The 16,006-nt window shown below is 53.7% G+C and overlaps 1 protein-coding gene across 4 annotated transcripts in view; it reads right to left on the bottom strand.

Annotated features, from left to right (window-relative positions):
* The window catches only part of UAP1 (UDP-N-acetylglucosamine pyrophosphorylase 1), a 30,945-nt gene extending 17,994 nt beyond the window's left edge, over window positions 1-12,951 (bottom strand). For 2 of the 4 annotated variants that reach the window (XM_059674799.1, XM_059674803.1), the window contains exons 1-2: window positions 12,800-12,951; window positions 6,463-6,798 (exon numbers count right to left, since the gene is read on the bottom strand). In XM_059674799.1, the coding sequence (XP_059530782.1) occupies window positions 6,463-6,742 (280 nt within the window). In that variant the 5' untranslated portion in view covers window positions 6,743-6,798; window positions 12,800-12,951. Of the gene's footprint in view, window positions 1-6,462; window positions 6,799-8,908; window positions 9,405-12,588; window positions 12,765-12,799 lie in introns of those variants that run through there. The other 2 variants (XM_059674800.1, XM_059674801.1) reach the window with 2 other exon arrangements.
* Between the last annotated feature and the right edge of the window lie 3,055 nt (window positions 12,952-16,006).

The following is a 16,006-nucleotide window of genomic DNA, read 5'->3' as shown; positions in this document are numbered from 1 at the left end:
GACTCTCTTGTAATAAAACATTTTTATTATTAAAAAATTAATTTATACAGACACCCAACCAAAGACCGAACACCAAGTAATATACTTCAATGAACCAATGGTCATCTTTCTGATCATTGGAAGGTGACGACCAAGAGATGCTACGAATGTTTTACAAGTACTGACTACTCGGCAAGTGGAGACAAAGATGGGGCGGGAGATGTCTAGGCTCTTCAATGACCTCCAGCGTATACATAAATCAGTATTAATCCGTCAATCCACGAGCACGCTAATCTCCTAGGCAGCCACCATGCAGCAAATGTACAGAAAAGCAGCCTCAGTGAGGACAGCGTGTGCAGTGCAGCGGTTAGAAGCCAGACTCTGAGGTCAGGACGCGGGTCTGAAACCCACTGACTGGGTGAGCTTAGGGGGTGCCTGTGAACGACAGGAGGCTGGGTGATGGGCATGTTCTCTCTTCTGACAGAGGTGGAGGTTACGTGGGCGTATAAATTTGTTAAAACTCCTAAGACTAGTACGTTAGTGAATAAATTATACTTCAATAAAATGGATTAAACTGCCTTTTTAATGGGCCATCCACAGCAGCAGAATGTGAAACTGAGTCTTTTTGTTGCTGATTTATTTCTGCTGCTAGAAGCTTGTCCGTTTTCACTAGTTGAATGTTCAGCAATCCTATATAATAAAAGCCTAATATGCTAAGTGTCCAGTCGTCCGTTCAACCAATCGAAGTATAAAATGCTAATGACACGCTAGGGCCACTCAGCCACTCACTATGATGTGCACTGACCACAAGGGGCAGACAGTCGACTGGTCAACCAGTCGCTATGATGTGCACTGACCACCAGGAGGCAGATGCTCCAACTGGTAGGTTAGCTTACTGCTGGCGTCTGGCCGATCAGGACTGAGAGAGATGGGCCGGACACTCCCTGGAGCCCTCTGCGGTCCCTCCCCAGCTGGCCAACCTCTCGTGTCCCTCCCCAGCCCTGACCGTGTACCAGTGGGGTCCCTCGGCCTGGCCTGTGCCCTCTCACAATCCAGGATGCTTTGGGGGATGTTGGAGAGCCAGTTTCAGCCCGAACCCAAAAGCCAGGCCGAGGAACCCCACTGGTGCATGAATTTGTGCACTGGGCCTCTAGTAAGTAATAACCAATGCTTGAATAAAAACTATTCTTCAAATAAAAATAAATTCAGGATTGATTTAAGATCCAAATGCAAACAAATGAAACTATTATCAAACCACAGAGGCTCTCAGTTTTGATATTTTTAAACCTCTCTGCCTACCATGTCTCAGAGCCACCCCATCATCACGGTAAGGTGACACCTTGGCACCAGGCAGTGACTGGAAGAGGCAGAGTGGATGCTGGGAAGAGCTGGGAAGTGTTAGATGAGAGAAAGCAGTGAGGAGTGACTTTTCTCCTTCCCTGAATTTCATACTTTCATTAAAGTTCTCAGAAACTGCCCTGGTTGCTGTTGCTCAGTGGTTAGTGTCAGCCCAGTTAAGGGCATGTATCTCAGTTGCAGGCTTGATGTACGGGAGGTAACCAATCCATGTGTCTCTCTCACATCGATGTGGTTTTTCTTTTCTCTCTCTCTCTCTCTCTCTCTCTCTCTCCCACTCTCCTCACTCTAAAAAAAAAAATCAATGAAAAAATATCCTATCTTCAGGTGAGGATTACAAAACACAGTTCTCAGAAACTCTGTGAATGAAGCAGTGGTATCAATTATTGTTTATTTACATACTAGAGGACCAGTGCACAAAAATTCGTGCACTGGGGGTGGGGGTCCCTCAGTCCAGCCTGCACCCTCTTGCAGTCCGGAACCCCTTGGGGGATGTCCATTTGCTGGCTTAAGCCTGCTCCCCGGGGTGACCAGGCCTAAGCTGGCAGTCAGACATCCCTCTGACAGCCCGGGAACCCTCGGGGGATGTCCAAATAATGGCTTAGGGCACTCCCCGGGGATCAGGCCTAAGCTGGCAGTCAGACATCCCTCTGGCAGCCCAGGAGCTCTCAGGGGATGTCTGACTGGGAGCGGGTCTAAGCCGTTAGTCGGACATCGTTAGCACTGCCATGGAGGCAGGAGAGGCTTCTGCCACTGCTGCTGTGCTGGCCAGCCATGAGTCGGCTTCTGGCTGAGCAGCGCTCCCCCTGTGGAAGCGCACTGACCACCAGGGAGCAGCTCCTCTGTTAAGCGTCTGCCTCCTGGTGGTCAGTGCACGTCATAGCGACCGGTCATTCCTGGCCGTTCCACTGTTAGGGTCAATTTGCATATTACCCTTTTAGTATATAGGATCCTTAGGTAATGTGGGTCCATCTAACTTACCAACTTTGTGCTTTATGCATTTTTTAAAAATATATTTTTATTGATTTTAGAGAGGGAAAGAGAGATAGAAACATCAGTGATGAGAATCATTCATCGGGTAATTCCTACACACTCCCCACTGGGGATCAAGCCCGCAACCCGGGCATGTGCCCTGATTGGGAATCAAACCGTGACCTCCTGGTTCACAGGGCCAGGCTCAACCATCGAGCCACACTGGCTGCGTTTTTTATATGTATTTTTTATATACTAGTACATTGAGAACTTAAGTAAAACTGGCAACATTTACAGGAAACGGGAGGGTTTACAGTGACGTGCCACAGCTCTACCACTTCCTGGGTACCATCCGCTTGGATGAGCTCCTCTCACACACCTTGACTGGGGCACCTGTCTGACCTGGAGGACGCCAGGTGCGAAGGTGGAGACTTGACACTCCAACAGCACAGGGTGGGGAAGGCAGGCGACTCCGCCAGGAGAGAATGCAGGGGAGTCAGAACAGACACTTTACATCTTTAACTTTTAATCACAGTTGAAACTAGGATTTTATAACTTAACCATTTCCCCTAAAATGTTAAGCACATTAGTTAAACAGACTAATGAAGGAAACCTCTATTTGAACTAGTTTTAGTTACTGGGGGATTACTGTGAATTTCATTACGTTTCCAAGTGACATTGTGAGCAGTGACGCTGCTGAACTCAATGAGGGTAAAATAACATGATGTTGGAGGTATGCCTTAAAATGCTACAGCACCGAAAAAGGAAAAGAGGGATAAAGCAAAAGTCGAAAATGTTTGGTAATTATTTAATCAAGGTGATGTGAGTGTGGGAGTTCATGATACTGTTTTTCTCTATAAATATCTGCTTCAAAATATGCTTGACATTTTTCATAATAACAAATTCTTAGAGCAGGCTACAAAATTATACACAAACCATAATTGTGTATGTGTGTGTAAGAAAGTACTGTAAAATAGTACCACTGAATATTTATCTCTGGACTATGGGATGGTAGAAATTTCTCTGTAATTTTTAGTTATTTTCCAACTTCTCTAAAACAGGTATGTGCTACTTTTAAAGTAAAACAATCTGTTAAAAATGTCACTGCAGCCCTGGCTGGTGTGGCTCAGTTGGCGGGAACATTGTCCCGTATACCGAAAGGTTGCAGGCTTGACCCCCTCTGGGCACGTACAGAAGGCAACTGACTGATGTTCTCTCTCACGTCGATGTTTCCCTCTCTCCTTTCCCCTCTCTCTAAACGTCAGCACTTCAGGACCCACCCCTGAAGGTCACCCTCTGCACTAAATCACAGAAACTGCTCAGGGGCCACCTTCTGACCACGTTTCCAGACAACACGCCCACTTGCTCCCACAGCACCGCATGCAGAGAGCCACCCTGACGGTGAATGTTCCAAATGTCTCCCAGGCAAAAAGAGCTGATGCCAAATGCTAAGCTGCCAGTATAACACAGCCCTGGAAGAGTCTCCTGTGCTTGGTATAAGCAGGGGGTGACTTAAAAATGAAGGGCGGTTTACTAAGCAAATACACTTTCCCAGGGACTTCTGGCTGAAGCCACCGCGCCTGTCACGGGCTCACGCTGTGAGACAGGCTTTTGGCTGCTCCTCCACACCCGGCCAGAGCACTTCAAGGCCTCGCGTACAGCACCGTCTCCGGCACCCAGCAGCACTGTGGGCGTCAGGCACGCACAGAGCCGGCAGGAGTGATTCTCACCCAGCGCTGCACGTCCATCGCCACGTCTGAGCGCCAGGCACTGTGGGACCACTGCCCACTGCTCCCTCCTGCCCCACTCATGGGGTGACAATGATCTACTAGGACCCTCCTATTTTCTGACACATAACATCATACTCTTCACAACGGCAATCTCTTCCCCGTGACAACTGCCTGCAGAGCCTCACTTTGTCATGGCTGCGCATACGTGGAAGTTTCTGCTGAGGGAAGAGGATGTCAGGTCAGTTAAGCGTCTCCTTCTCCACCCTCCTGTTTAAACTGCAGTAAACACTGTTCCCTGACAGCAAGCCAAAAGGAAGTTTGCTTCGTACCTTCTTTTATACTAGGCTAGGTTGTCAGAGTTCAGTCTAATTTTAAAGGAAATTTAAAATCTTGTTATAGATTCCAACAAGAAGGTTGTAAAAAAGACTCAAGTTACAAGAAGCCTTGACAAGTGCTCATGGTCCATTTTACAAGGTCACAGCTCGACTCCCCTATGAGTTTATTCGAAGACTTCACCCCATAAAACTACCAGGAGAAACATGGCCGCGGGGATACTCGAGGGGCACGAGAGGCCGCGCGGCTTCTGGTTGGCGCAGCCTTTAGAACGCAGGGAAGTAGGAAGGACTGGCAAGTCCAAGCCAGCAGGCACCCCGGTACCACTCTGGTTCCAGGATCTCTGTGCAGAGGGTCCATCTGGACGCCACTCTCTCGGCACAAAGCGAGGTTAGTCGCTGCCAAGCATTTCAGAGCTGCCCTTGCAGCTTCCTGACTATTGCCAATGTTTTTTCATCTCTAACTCCTTTTATTTTTTCATTTTATTTTTTTAAAATATATTTTATTGATTTTTTTACAGGGAGGAAGGGAGAGGGATAGAGAGTCTGAAACATCGATGAGAGAGAAACATCGATCAGCTGCCTCCTGCACACCTTCCTACTGGGGATGTGCCTGCAACCAAGGTACATGCCCTTGAACGGAATCGAACCTGCAACACTTCAGTCTGCAGGCCAACGCTCTATCCACTGAGCCAAACCAGTTTGGCCTCTAACTCCTTTTAAATAAAACTCATGCAAAGATCAGACACACAGAACAGGTCGAGCAGAACTGCTCTGGCAGTGGGAGGTAAAGGGGCGGGAGACCCACCTGCTTCCCGCCCTACACAAGACAGGGGACAGTTTCCTGGGCGCGGAAGCCTGGGGCCCTTTGGAACAGTTTGAAAATCAGGTAATCTGTAAGCTCAGAGAAAGATACGAGCTACACAGAAGGTGGATAGTGTCTTTCTTTTTTGTGTGTGAGGAGCAGGAAGTGCCGAAGAACGGAAAAGAAAAACAGCCAGAGTGTGGTACAAATACGGACTGTAAGGTCCTAGCTGTAACGTTACCGCACATCAAGAAGAGCAAGCATGGATGTGATCAAGCACAGGATGGTGGCGGGAGCGAGTAGAGACAGTCTGCTGAGGCTCCAGGCCCTCTCCCTACAGGACCCCTGGTATTTGATGTGACTTCTGCAGTACAGAGATGTTTATTAGAAAGGAAAGAAGAGACCCAGGCCGGTCTGTTCACTGAGAAAACGAGGCCCAGACCAGACGGAGCACATGTGACACTCGGGCCTGGGCTCAGGGCTCAGCCACCCTTTCCTTCCAGAGGAGAAGGTCATAGAGAAAGCACAGCTCTTAACTCCACCAAGAAAGCAACACTTGAGCTACTGAGTCATTCTCGAAAGCATTACCTAGTCCTCGATAGAGGGACGGCTTTCAGGATCTGCTTTAGAAGAAAAAGCACTGGGCCATTCAACAAACATCAACCAGCTCATTGCTCAAAACCCTGTCCCAAGTGCCAGTGTCCTGCCGAGGACAGGACCCGCTGCTCCACAGCAGCCGAAGTGCAGTGAAGGCAACGAGAGCAACTCTCACCACAGGCGGATGAGAGAAGCGTGCTGAGGCCGAGAGAAGGGCGAGCGCTCCCCACGGGCAGTGCTCCAGGGATGGCCTCGCGGCCCGAAGGCCAGCACTTCAGGCAGGACCGCGTGAGCAGAGGCTCGGAGAACTAACTACCGGCCGGGCTGACATGTGCGGCAGCAGCAGTGGAGAGGACAAGTGGAGAAAGGGTTGCAAGTGACCACTCAGGCCAGTGGAGGATGGTGTTGCGTCCAAGCAGCATAAACATGCAACCTGAGCTTCAGGAAGGGAAACCTAGAAGCATGAAAGCTGAGGAAGAGACCAGAGGCATTTGAAGACTGGAATGAGGAGGCTCGGCTTCGGCACCGGAAGGAACAGAGAACCAGGGACCAACCACGGGAGACACTGCACAGGTCTTGGCAAAGCAAGCACAATCGTCACTTTCTGAGGTCGCCTGGCTGGCGGGCGTATGAGAGTCGCAGTGTTAGAGGAGCTCACCTACCCTCAGAGCAGCCCATGCCCCGCCAGTACCTGCACTTTCCCAGGCCTGGAGCTGGTCCTGGTCTCTAGTGGCACTGCCCAGCACCTCCCGGGGCACAGGCTCCATCCGCGCATCCACCTTCTCTTGTTGGGAGGACTGGTTAAACCCTTCGGTGGCCTTTCGGAAAAAGACGTTCAGCTCCTCAAAGTTCATGGCCTGGAGCTCTGCATAGAGCTCTACCTGCTGGGCTTCTTCCAGCTCATTCCAGAACTGCAGCAGGTGTTCCTGCCCAGCTTGGGACAACCGGAGTCTGAGATCACTGACATTCATGATGCCCTGGGGCCACGCTTTGTGAAAACAGGGGTGTGATTTCTGCACCTAGAAACCTACAAGAGAAATCAACAGCAGGTCAAAGTCCAGCCATGAAACCTGGCAGGTTTTTCCTATCTACACTAATAAAAGAGAAACATGGTAATTAGCGTACGACTGCTACCCTTCCCATTGGCTAATCAGCGAGATATGCAAATTAACTGTCAGCCAAGATGGCGGCCGGCAGCCAGGCAGCTTGAAACTAACATGAGGCGTGCTTGCTTCAGTAAAGGAGGAAACCAACGTTCCCCGCCTGCCTTGCAGGCCTCTCAGCTGCAACTCTAAGCAACTATGTTGCAAATGTAGAAGCTAAACAAAACCCCAGAAACCTGCTTTACTCAGCGGGGCTTCAGCCAGCCGGACCGCAACATTGTATCAAATACAGACAGTAAACAAAGGCCAGAAACCTGTTTTCAGCAGCTGAGGCCTTGGAGATAAAGCTGGCCCAGAATAAAAAAAAAAGAAAAAAGGAGCGGTTGGGAGCTTCAGTCACCCGTCAGCCTGAAAACGGCCCTCAGCCCCTCAGCCAGACTGGCCAGGCACCCCAGTGGGGACTCCCACCCTGATCCAGGACACCCTTCAGGGCAAACCAGCCGACCCCCACCCGTGCACCAGGTCTCTATTCTATAGAGTAAAAGGGTAATATGCCTTCCGGCACCTGGATCAGCGGAGCCACGAGGCCTCCTGGCACCAGGATCAGTGTGACAGGGGGCAGCACCCAAACCCCCTGATCGCCCTGATCGCCCTGCGGCTCTGTGTGTGACAGGGGGCAGCGCCCCAACGCCCTGATCGCCCTGCGGCTCTGTGTGTGACAGGGTGCAGCGCCCAAACCCCCTGATCGGTCCTGCTCTGTGGGTGATAGAGGGCGGTGACCCAAACCTCCCCCCCCCCCCCCACGGGCCCTGCTCTGTGTGTGACGGGGTAGAGCCATAACCTCCCCATTGGCCCTGCCCTGAGTGTGACAGTGGCGGCGCCCCAACCCCCTGATTGGCCCTGCTCTGTGTGTGACAGGGGGCAGTGCCCCAACCCCCCTGATGGGCCCTGCTCTGTGAGTGACAGTGGGGAGCTCCTCAACCCCCTGATCGGCCCTGCTCTGTGCGTGACAGGGTACGGAGCCCCAACCCCCCAGATGGGCCCTGCTCTGTGCATGACAGGGGGCAGCGCCCCAACCCCCTGATCCGCCCTGCTCTGTGCGTGACAGGGGGTGGCGCTGCAACTTCCCTATCAACCCTGCCTTGAGTGTGACAGGGGGCGGTGCCCCAACCCCCCAATCGGCCGTACCCTGAGCGTGACTGAGGGTGGCATTGCAACCTCCCAATCCACCTTGCTCTGTGCATGACAGGGGGCGGTGCCCCAACTCCCCAATCGGCCCTGCTCTGAGCCCTACCAGGGGCTGCACCTAGGGATTGGGCCTGCCCTCTGCCACCCAGGAGCAGGCCTAAGCCAGCAGGTCGTTATCTCCCGAGGGGTCCCAGACTGCGAGAGGGCACAGGCCGGGCTGAGAGACCCCCTCTCCCCCCATCCCCGAGTGCACAAATTTTTGTGCACCGGGCCTCTAGTGATAAATAAGTACATTAAACAAACTTGTTGTTAAGACATGAACTTCGGCCTGTCCTCACAGTACCTTAAGACCCCAAAGTTGTAAGACAACACTGAGCGTCGCATGCCGGGCACTGCACTAAACACTCCACCACATGGTCTCCCTCAGGTGGCGGAGCTGGGACAGGAGCCCAGACAGATTCCCGGCGCACACGCCACCCCGTGGTTACCTCTCCTCTGTATGGTTCCTCTGACCACTCAGCCATCACTGAAGAATGTCTGACAGCCTAATAGTCCGTGTCCTCCTTTAATCTCTAGTGATGGCAATAACTCCGTTGTATTCAGAATACAACAAAATTCAAGACAGGACCATACAGAATCAATTTTATTTCAATCATAACTTCTGCAAAAAAGGGATAAAAACATGCGCATTTTCTTTACTAAGAATGGAACCCTAAGGGGACATGCAATACACACAGAACCAGCAATGGGTAAGAGAATGTTTTCTGAGAGCATTCCGTGACAATACAGCAAAATGTTAAGCGGCACAGCGCTAGAAAAGAATGAGGAAGTAGGTAACCTACTCACCTCACAGAGAAAAGGAGAGTTCAGAGCGGAAGTGCACACAGCTGTGCCTGGAGGGCCGAGCAGATGACACAGATGAGATAGGAGCAGGCACAGCTGGCGGCCACTGGAGCAGGCCTGTGTGGGCGTCTTGTGTGGATGACGGGAGGGATGTGGGTTGGGCTAGAGGCAAATGCCAAGAGCCCTGAAAACTAAGTAACCAGAGTCCTGGAAGCCAACAGCAGCCCTCTGAACAGGCGGCAGCACTTTCAGAGAGAACCGAGGAGCAGAGGCGCAGAGGACAGCCCGCGCAGGGCCACGAGGGACGGCCACACAGGCACAAGGACCAGGCGACGAGCGCCAAGGAAGCAGGAGGGTCACTGTGAAGGCATCACTGGGCAGTGACGGCTCAGCTCGGAAGGGAAGGCACCAAGGACACCGCCCACCATATCCACCGTGGGGACGGCGAGAGGCGGCGTCCACGCCATTCCAACAGGACCTGAGCAGCACCACGCACACCCAACACCACGTGCGCTCACGGGCAGCACACCCTAACTGCTCCGCACACACGGTGCCTCCAGTACGCAGGACGGCTGCCGACGCTGCTATGGGGCTACTTTGCAGGAAGAAATAGAGCCAGAGACATGGCCAGGCCCTGAGCTGGGAAAGCTGGGATCCCACCTCAGAGGCAGCTGGGTCCACGCTCTCACCGCCGAGCTACCCTGCCTGCCAGGCAAAGGCTGTATCTGTGTGTGCGCACGAGAGAGACACACGTTATTCACACGGCGTTCATTCAGGAACACAGACATCCTTGTTCTTGTAGCTGACTCGCTTTGCAAAAATGTCAGTGAAACAGACAGAGGAAGAGAAGGCCCGGGCCCGTGGGTGAGGAGCTTTAAGGGACAGCGTGAAGGAATGACACCCGCAGTAAAGCACTTCCCGAGTCACACTGATCTGCGACCACACTGAGGCTTGACCATGAAATGAAAACGAAGGCTTGCTGATGACACGGGACAGCTCTACCGTACTGTGCCGAGACCCTAACCACCCTCCACCGCCTCCCTTCGGTCTCCATCTGCCAGGACCAGCCATCCTCAGAGGCCCCGCACACACTCCAGCCTGAAGTCGGACTTTATGGGTTTGGGAACCAAACAGAACCTACTTTTACTCCTGGGACTCTATTGCTTGGGCCAAGGAGCAGATCCATTCAACTCTGGTACCTTCATCTGTGAAATGGGAACAATGAAATTTCCCTCACAGAAGTTCAAAGGCATAAATAAAATAATCTTTATAACTGATGAGAAAATGAGGCTCAAAGAGGCTAACTACTCTTCCCAAGGCTACTGACCTCGTAGATAGAACAGGAATTCTAACCCAGAATTTTAACCCTGACCCTAATACCTAAGATCTTTCCGCAATCGGCAGCATCTCTCAAAAAAGCAGAGGCCTCACGTACAGTTGGGGGTATTAACCAGAGTGAGCTCTGGGGTCAGACCGACGGGGGCCGTGCCCCAGCTCCACTATCTGCTAACTCTGTGACCTGGAGCAAGTGACCTCATCTTCCTCATCTACAAAGCAAGGATGAGAGCGTGCTCACGGGAAGGTGAAGAGGATCAATGAGCACTCAGCCTGCACGCGGCACCCAGGAAGCCCTCCCACACGCTCTCGTGTAAAAGCACGTGTGCGCCCCAGACCAGAGTCACGGCCTCCTGAACACGAGGTGGCCACTGTCGGAGTCGGGCTTTGGAGGATGAAGTTTGTCAAGGATACAAGAACAGAGAGAAAGTCCAGCCAGTGAGAAGAGCATGACCATAACCCAGTGAATAAAGCATTCCGGGAGCGGACGCAGGGCTAAGGCTGCTGCTGTTCCCTGTGCTGCCGCTGGTGGAGGACAGACGAGGGCCCAGCCACCTCTCACCTACATGCATGAGCAGGTTCCTCTACAAGCGTCCTGGAATATGCAGATACAGCGGGAGACTTTCAGAGGAAAACTATGGACTGTCATTGCCATTAGTTCGTGCGACAAAGATATCGTGAGCACTACGGTCAGCCAGGTGACGGACAAAGCAGTGGACCAAGCAACTCGGCGCACGCCCACACCCCAGCGTGGGAGAGACAGGTGCAGTGTCAGGAGTGTGACGAGGCAATGCTATGAAGACAAGCAAAGCAGGACGGTGAAAAAGAGGGAGGGAGAGGCGGGGGGGGGGGGGGGGGGGCAGCCAGTCCCCAGCCGGTGTGGTCAGCAGGGCCTCGCTGAGACTTCTGCCAAGACACCTGAATGACCAGCACCTTGGGGAGGAGCCTCCAGCTGCGGAGCTCCAGGTGTGGCAGCCGCAGCACAGGCACGTGGTTGGCTGTTCAAGGACAGCGTGAAGGATGAAGCTGGAGCCACTTCACGAGGGCCCTGGATGCCGAGGGCAGTATCCTGGTCTGATTCGGGTTTTAAAGGGTCACTTCGCTGCTGTGTGGGGAAAAGCGGCCAGCAGACCATCAAGGAACCACGGAGTCATCTAGAGGAGAGATGGCCGGGGCTCAGCACCAAGGCGAAGGCGGTTCTGGGGCGGCCTAGAGGACCACAGCATCCAGCAGCGACTGCAGGTGGTCCCTGGTCCTGAGCAGGGACACACGGACAGGCCCAGACGTAGGGATGTGTTCAGAGTGAGAGAATCCATCTCCACTTCGGGTCATGGTCGGTCTGCGATGGGAGTTCAGAGGTCACCAGCGCCCAGGACACGAGCTCCAAGCTCCATGAGGCCCCAGGGGGGGCAGGTGGAAACTAGAGCGAGGGGCAGCACGGAGCCTGGGACGCACAGGTTTTAGAAGGCCTTTCTATAGGTGTCAGGAGATAGGGTGCCATTACTTAGCTTTAAAATTACCAAGTGAAAAAGGCAGCTGGGAGTTTCTATTAAACCATTTTCCAAGCAATGCAGTCTTTCCTGAGGTTGGGGAAGCTCAGCAGGGAGCCAGGTAAGGAGCCAGGTCCTCCCCCTCAGCTCCCCACTGCTGGACCCTCCACCTGCGGGTGCACACACTCCAGACACCGCCCCAGCCACAGCTCACAGTGCAGAGGGCTCTGCCTCCTCAGCGTGCACACACAGTATGACGGCATTTTAAGATACAAGTCAAACTTTTCCAAAAAGCCCTTAGATACCTCCCCACCTTCCGAGGCTTGAGAAAATGAATCCCCGCAAATAAGACAACTCTGATCCCGCGCAGAGACCCCGCGCCCCGCGCCCGCAGAGCCCAGAAGGCAGACCTTCCCAGGTAAGCAGCGACCTGCGGTGCGGGAGGGACTAACCATCTACGGCTTCACCAAGGACACTGCCCGCTGACCCCGGACAGCGGGAGGGCAGGGGAGGCAGAGACCCGTCCACGGGCTGCCCCCGCGCCCGCCGGGGCTGGGGCTGGGGCTGGAGCCTACACACCAGGTCCAGGTACGGCCTTGCCCGGGAACGAACCCGGGACCCTTCGGGCCGCGGGCCGAGCTCAGCCACTGAGCCCAGCCGGCCCGGCTCTGTGATGTCCGGGTCCCACCCCTGCGCGCCCGAGCCACGCGGGCGCCGCTCCCCGCCGATCCCCAGGAGCGCGGGGGCGGCACCTGCGCAGCGGGGGCCACGCGGGGCAGCGCGGACCTACCGGCGGCGCCCCCCCAAACCCAGGCGGCTCGGGTCCCTGCCAACGCGGCGCCCTCCGCCGCCACGCACCTCCGGCCACGTCCTCGGGCGGCGCCCTCGGAACCGCTGTCACCGTCAGGACCCGCTCCCGGCGCCGCCACCCCCTCCCAGCCGCGGCCGGCGTCAGGGTCGCCCAGCCCGTCCCGGTCCACGTGGGGCACCGGCTCCACCGCGCCCGCCCCGCCCCGCCCCGCGCCGGCCCCCTCCTCCCTCCCGGCGGCGGGGCCTCTCGGCGACCGACCTCGGCGCGACGGCGTCCCGGGCTGGCTCGGCGGGGCCGCTCCGCACTTATACCCGCCGGGCGGGGGGCGGGGCGGGGGCCGGGAGGGCCGGGCGGGGAGCCGCCGCCAGCCCGCCCCGCAGGCGCCCGCGCGGCCACGCGGAGGAGGAAGCGCCGTAGACACGTCAGCGCCGCGAGCGGGGCGGGGCCTGCGTCACTCACCCTCCGAGCGACGCGCCCTCACACGCGGCCCCGCCCCGCCCGCCACGCCCCGAGGCCACGCCCCACGCCCCGCCCCGAGGCCACGCCCCACGCCCCACGGCCCCAGCGGCACGTACCTTGGTTGCGGGCACATCCCCAGTAGGAGGTGTGCAGGAGGCAGCTGATCGATGTTTCTCTCTCATCGATGTTTCTAACTCTCTATCCCTCTCTCTTCCTCTCTGCAAAAAATCAATAAAATATGTTAAAAAAGACGAGGGCCTTCGACAGGGATGCTCCCCTCTGCCGGTTGCCCTCCCCTCCGGGTGCCCCCCCCTGCCGCGCCCCGCTGGCCTGTCCTGTGGGTTTAGCCCCAGCGCGGGAGGAGACCCGTTACTTTTGCTCACACAGGCAGGAAAGGAGCCGGACGCGCCAGCATAGAGAGGAGGTAAACTGAGGCAGTGAGCGGGCGCAGGGTAGGCTCCGCGCCTGTTCCCCCACCCCCGGGCTGGGGGCCCCGAGGTCACCGAGGTCACCGTGGCATGTTTGTAACTGCACCGCTGCCTGTCCCGGCCTCCTGGGCAGGGGCGCTGCCGGCTGCCGCTCAGCACGGGCCCGCAGAAGCGCGTTACCTTTGGGGCTGGGTTGCACCGCGCGCAGTTTTGCAAGAAGTCCAGGATGCTGAAACACGTTAGATTAATTCTACACAAAGAACCTGGGCACCGGGAATTCTTAGGTGAAACAGGCCCATATTCACTGTCAATTGCAAAACCACCCACTGCATCAAAGAAACAGGAACATCCGCCCTGGCCTGGCGGGTCAGTGGTTGGAGGGTCCTGCCTCTGACCCAGGATTGCCGGTGGAGTCCTAGTCAGGGCTCACACCCAGGTGGTGGGTTGGGTTCCCCCTGGGGGCATACAGGAAGCAACCAACCAATGTTTCTCTCACATCATGTTTCTCTCCCCCTTCCTCTCTCTCTCTCAAAATTAGTAAAAACATATCCTTGGGTAAGGATTTTTAAAAAAACAAACAGAAAAATTAATACTGGGTAAATAGGCTGGTAAGTTTATATTCAGGAAATTGAACATGCTCATCTTTCACGATCCCAGACCTTGACGCATTTATCTGACAAATGGAGGGTTTGAGAGCAGGATCGGCAGAGCTCCAGTCTCGTTACTGCTATGATCCCTGGCAAGTTAATTAACTCTTGTGCATCAATTTTCTCATCTATAAAATAAAAGCAAAAACAAGCCGAAACCGGTTTGGCTCAGTGGATAGAGCGTCGGTCTGCTGACCGAAAGGTCCCAGGTTCGATTCCAGTCAAGGGCATGTACCTTGGTTGCAGGCACATCCCCAGTAGGAGATGTGCAGGAAGCAGCTGATCGATGTTTCTCTCTCATCGATGTTTCTAACTATCTCTCTCCCTTCCTCTCTGTAAAAAATCAATAAAATATATTTAAAAAAATAAAATAAAAAAAGCAAAAACAAATTGTGAGGATTAAACCAGGAAACACAACTAATGAATATAGAACAGAGTAAATACTAAATAAATCTTAACTTTTGATGTTTGAGTGCTTCCTCTTGGGTCAGGCACCAGTCTAGCTCCCGGACACCTGGGTACCCGCACCACCCTCTGGATCCCGGATCCCAGGAGCAGCCCTTCTCTCACACTTCCCAGGGTAACCGGGAAGAGCCACCACTCTGCGAATGATGCCCAGGTACCATGCGCACAGACCTAGAAGCCTGCCCACAACGTCACTGACCACTGTCACTTTCGATGCAGGGAAGAGTTTAGACAGTTGCTTTCTAAAAAATATGCTGATTGTTACTCTTCCTACTCATTGAGAAAGATATTCATGAGGGCTTAGAAAAATGAAAACTGGGAAACATTTGAAATCAAAGTTGAACCCTTACAAGATGTGTCACTTAACCTTGCTAAACCCCAATTGCCTCCTTTATAAAGTGAGAATAATGTCTACTCCATGTGGGTGTAGTAAATGATTAACGAGAAGGAATTGGTGGTAGTGTCTGCAGTGCTATAGGCATTCTATAAATCCTAAAAAACAAACAAATTGTAAGGACAGGAAAAAGGCTTTTCTTTTCCTTTTCTGTGGCCTTTTATAATTTACTAGAACTAGAGGCTGGTTGCACGAAGATCCGTGCAATAAGCCTTCTTTCCCCGGGCTGCCAGCACCAGTTTTCCTCTGGCACCCGGACCCAGACCTTCACTCTGGCCACCGCCTTCCATCTTCGCTCTGGACACAGTCTTCGCTGCGGCTGGAGCCTTCAGTCTTTGCTCCTCGCTCTGGCCGGAGTCTTCAGTCTCCGGCCAGAGCTGCTCCTGCAGCTCCTTCCGCCCCCCCACCCTCCCCCACATAGCTTGATCGCTGCTTCGCCTGCAGACCTTGCCGACGGGCTCCTCAGTCCCGGGGTGCCACCTTGCATGCGGACTGGCTTTCCGGCGGCTCCTGGGGCCTGGATAGTGGCTCCCGTTGTCCTGCCCTGCCTGCAGTATGCAAATTAGCCACCATCTTTGTTGGTGGTTAATTTGCATATAGCGCTGATCAGCCAATGGCAATGGTAGCGAAAGTATGGTTAATTAACATGTTTGTCTATTATTAGTAGTAATTTATGAGAAGCACCTGGTAATAAAACCACAAGATTATTGGCTCCTCTGATTCAGACCATTGGGCAGGACAAGATAAGCTACTCTCAAGGCTACATTCTTGTATTCCCCTCCTCCCTGTTCTTCTCACAATTTAGGGATAATTTGCACCAAGGAATCTCTAGTTCAGTGGTTCTCAACCTTCCTAATGCCGCGACCCTTTAATACAGTTCCTCATGTTGTGGTGACCCCAACCATAAAATTATTTTCGTTGCTACTTCATAACTGTAATTTTGCTACTGTTATGCATCGTCATGTAAATATCTGATATGCAGGATGTATTTTCATTGTTACAAATTGAACATAATGAAAGCATAGTGATTAATCACAAAAACAATATGTAATTATATGTGTTTTCCGATGGT

The sequence above is a fragment of the Myotis daubentonii genome, chromosome 18 (genome assembly GCF_963259705.1).
Source record: "Myotis daubentonii chromosome 18, mMyoDau2.1, whole genome shotgun sequence".
Classification (NCBI taxonomy): Eukaryota; Metazoa; Chordata; class Mammalia; order Chiroptera; family Vespertilionidae; genus Myotis; species Myotis daubentonii.
This window is presented reverse-complemented; position numbering and strand designations above follow the sequence as displayed.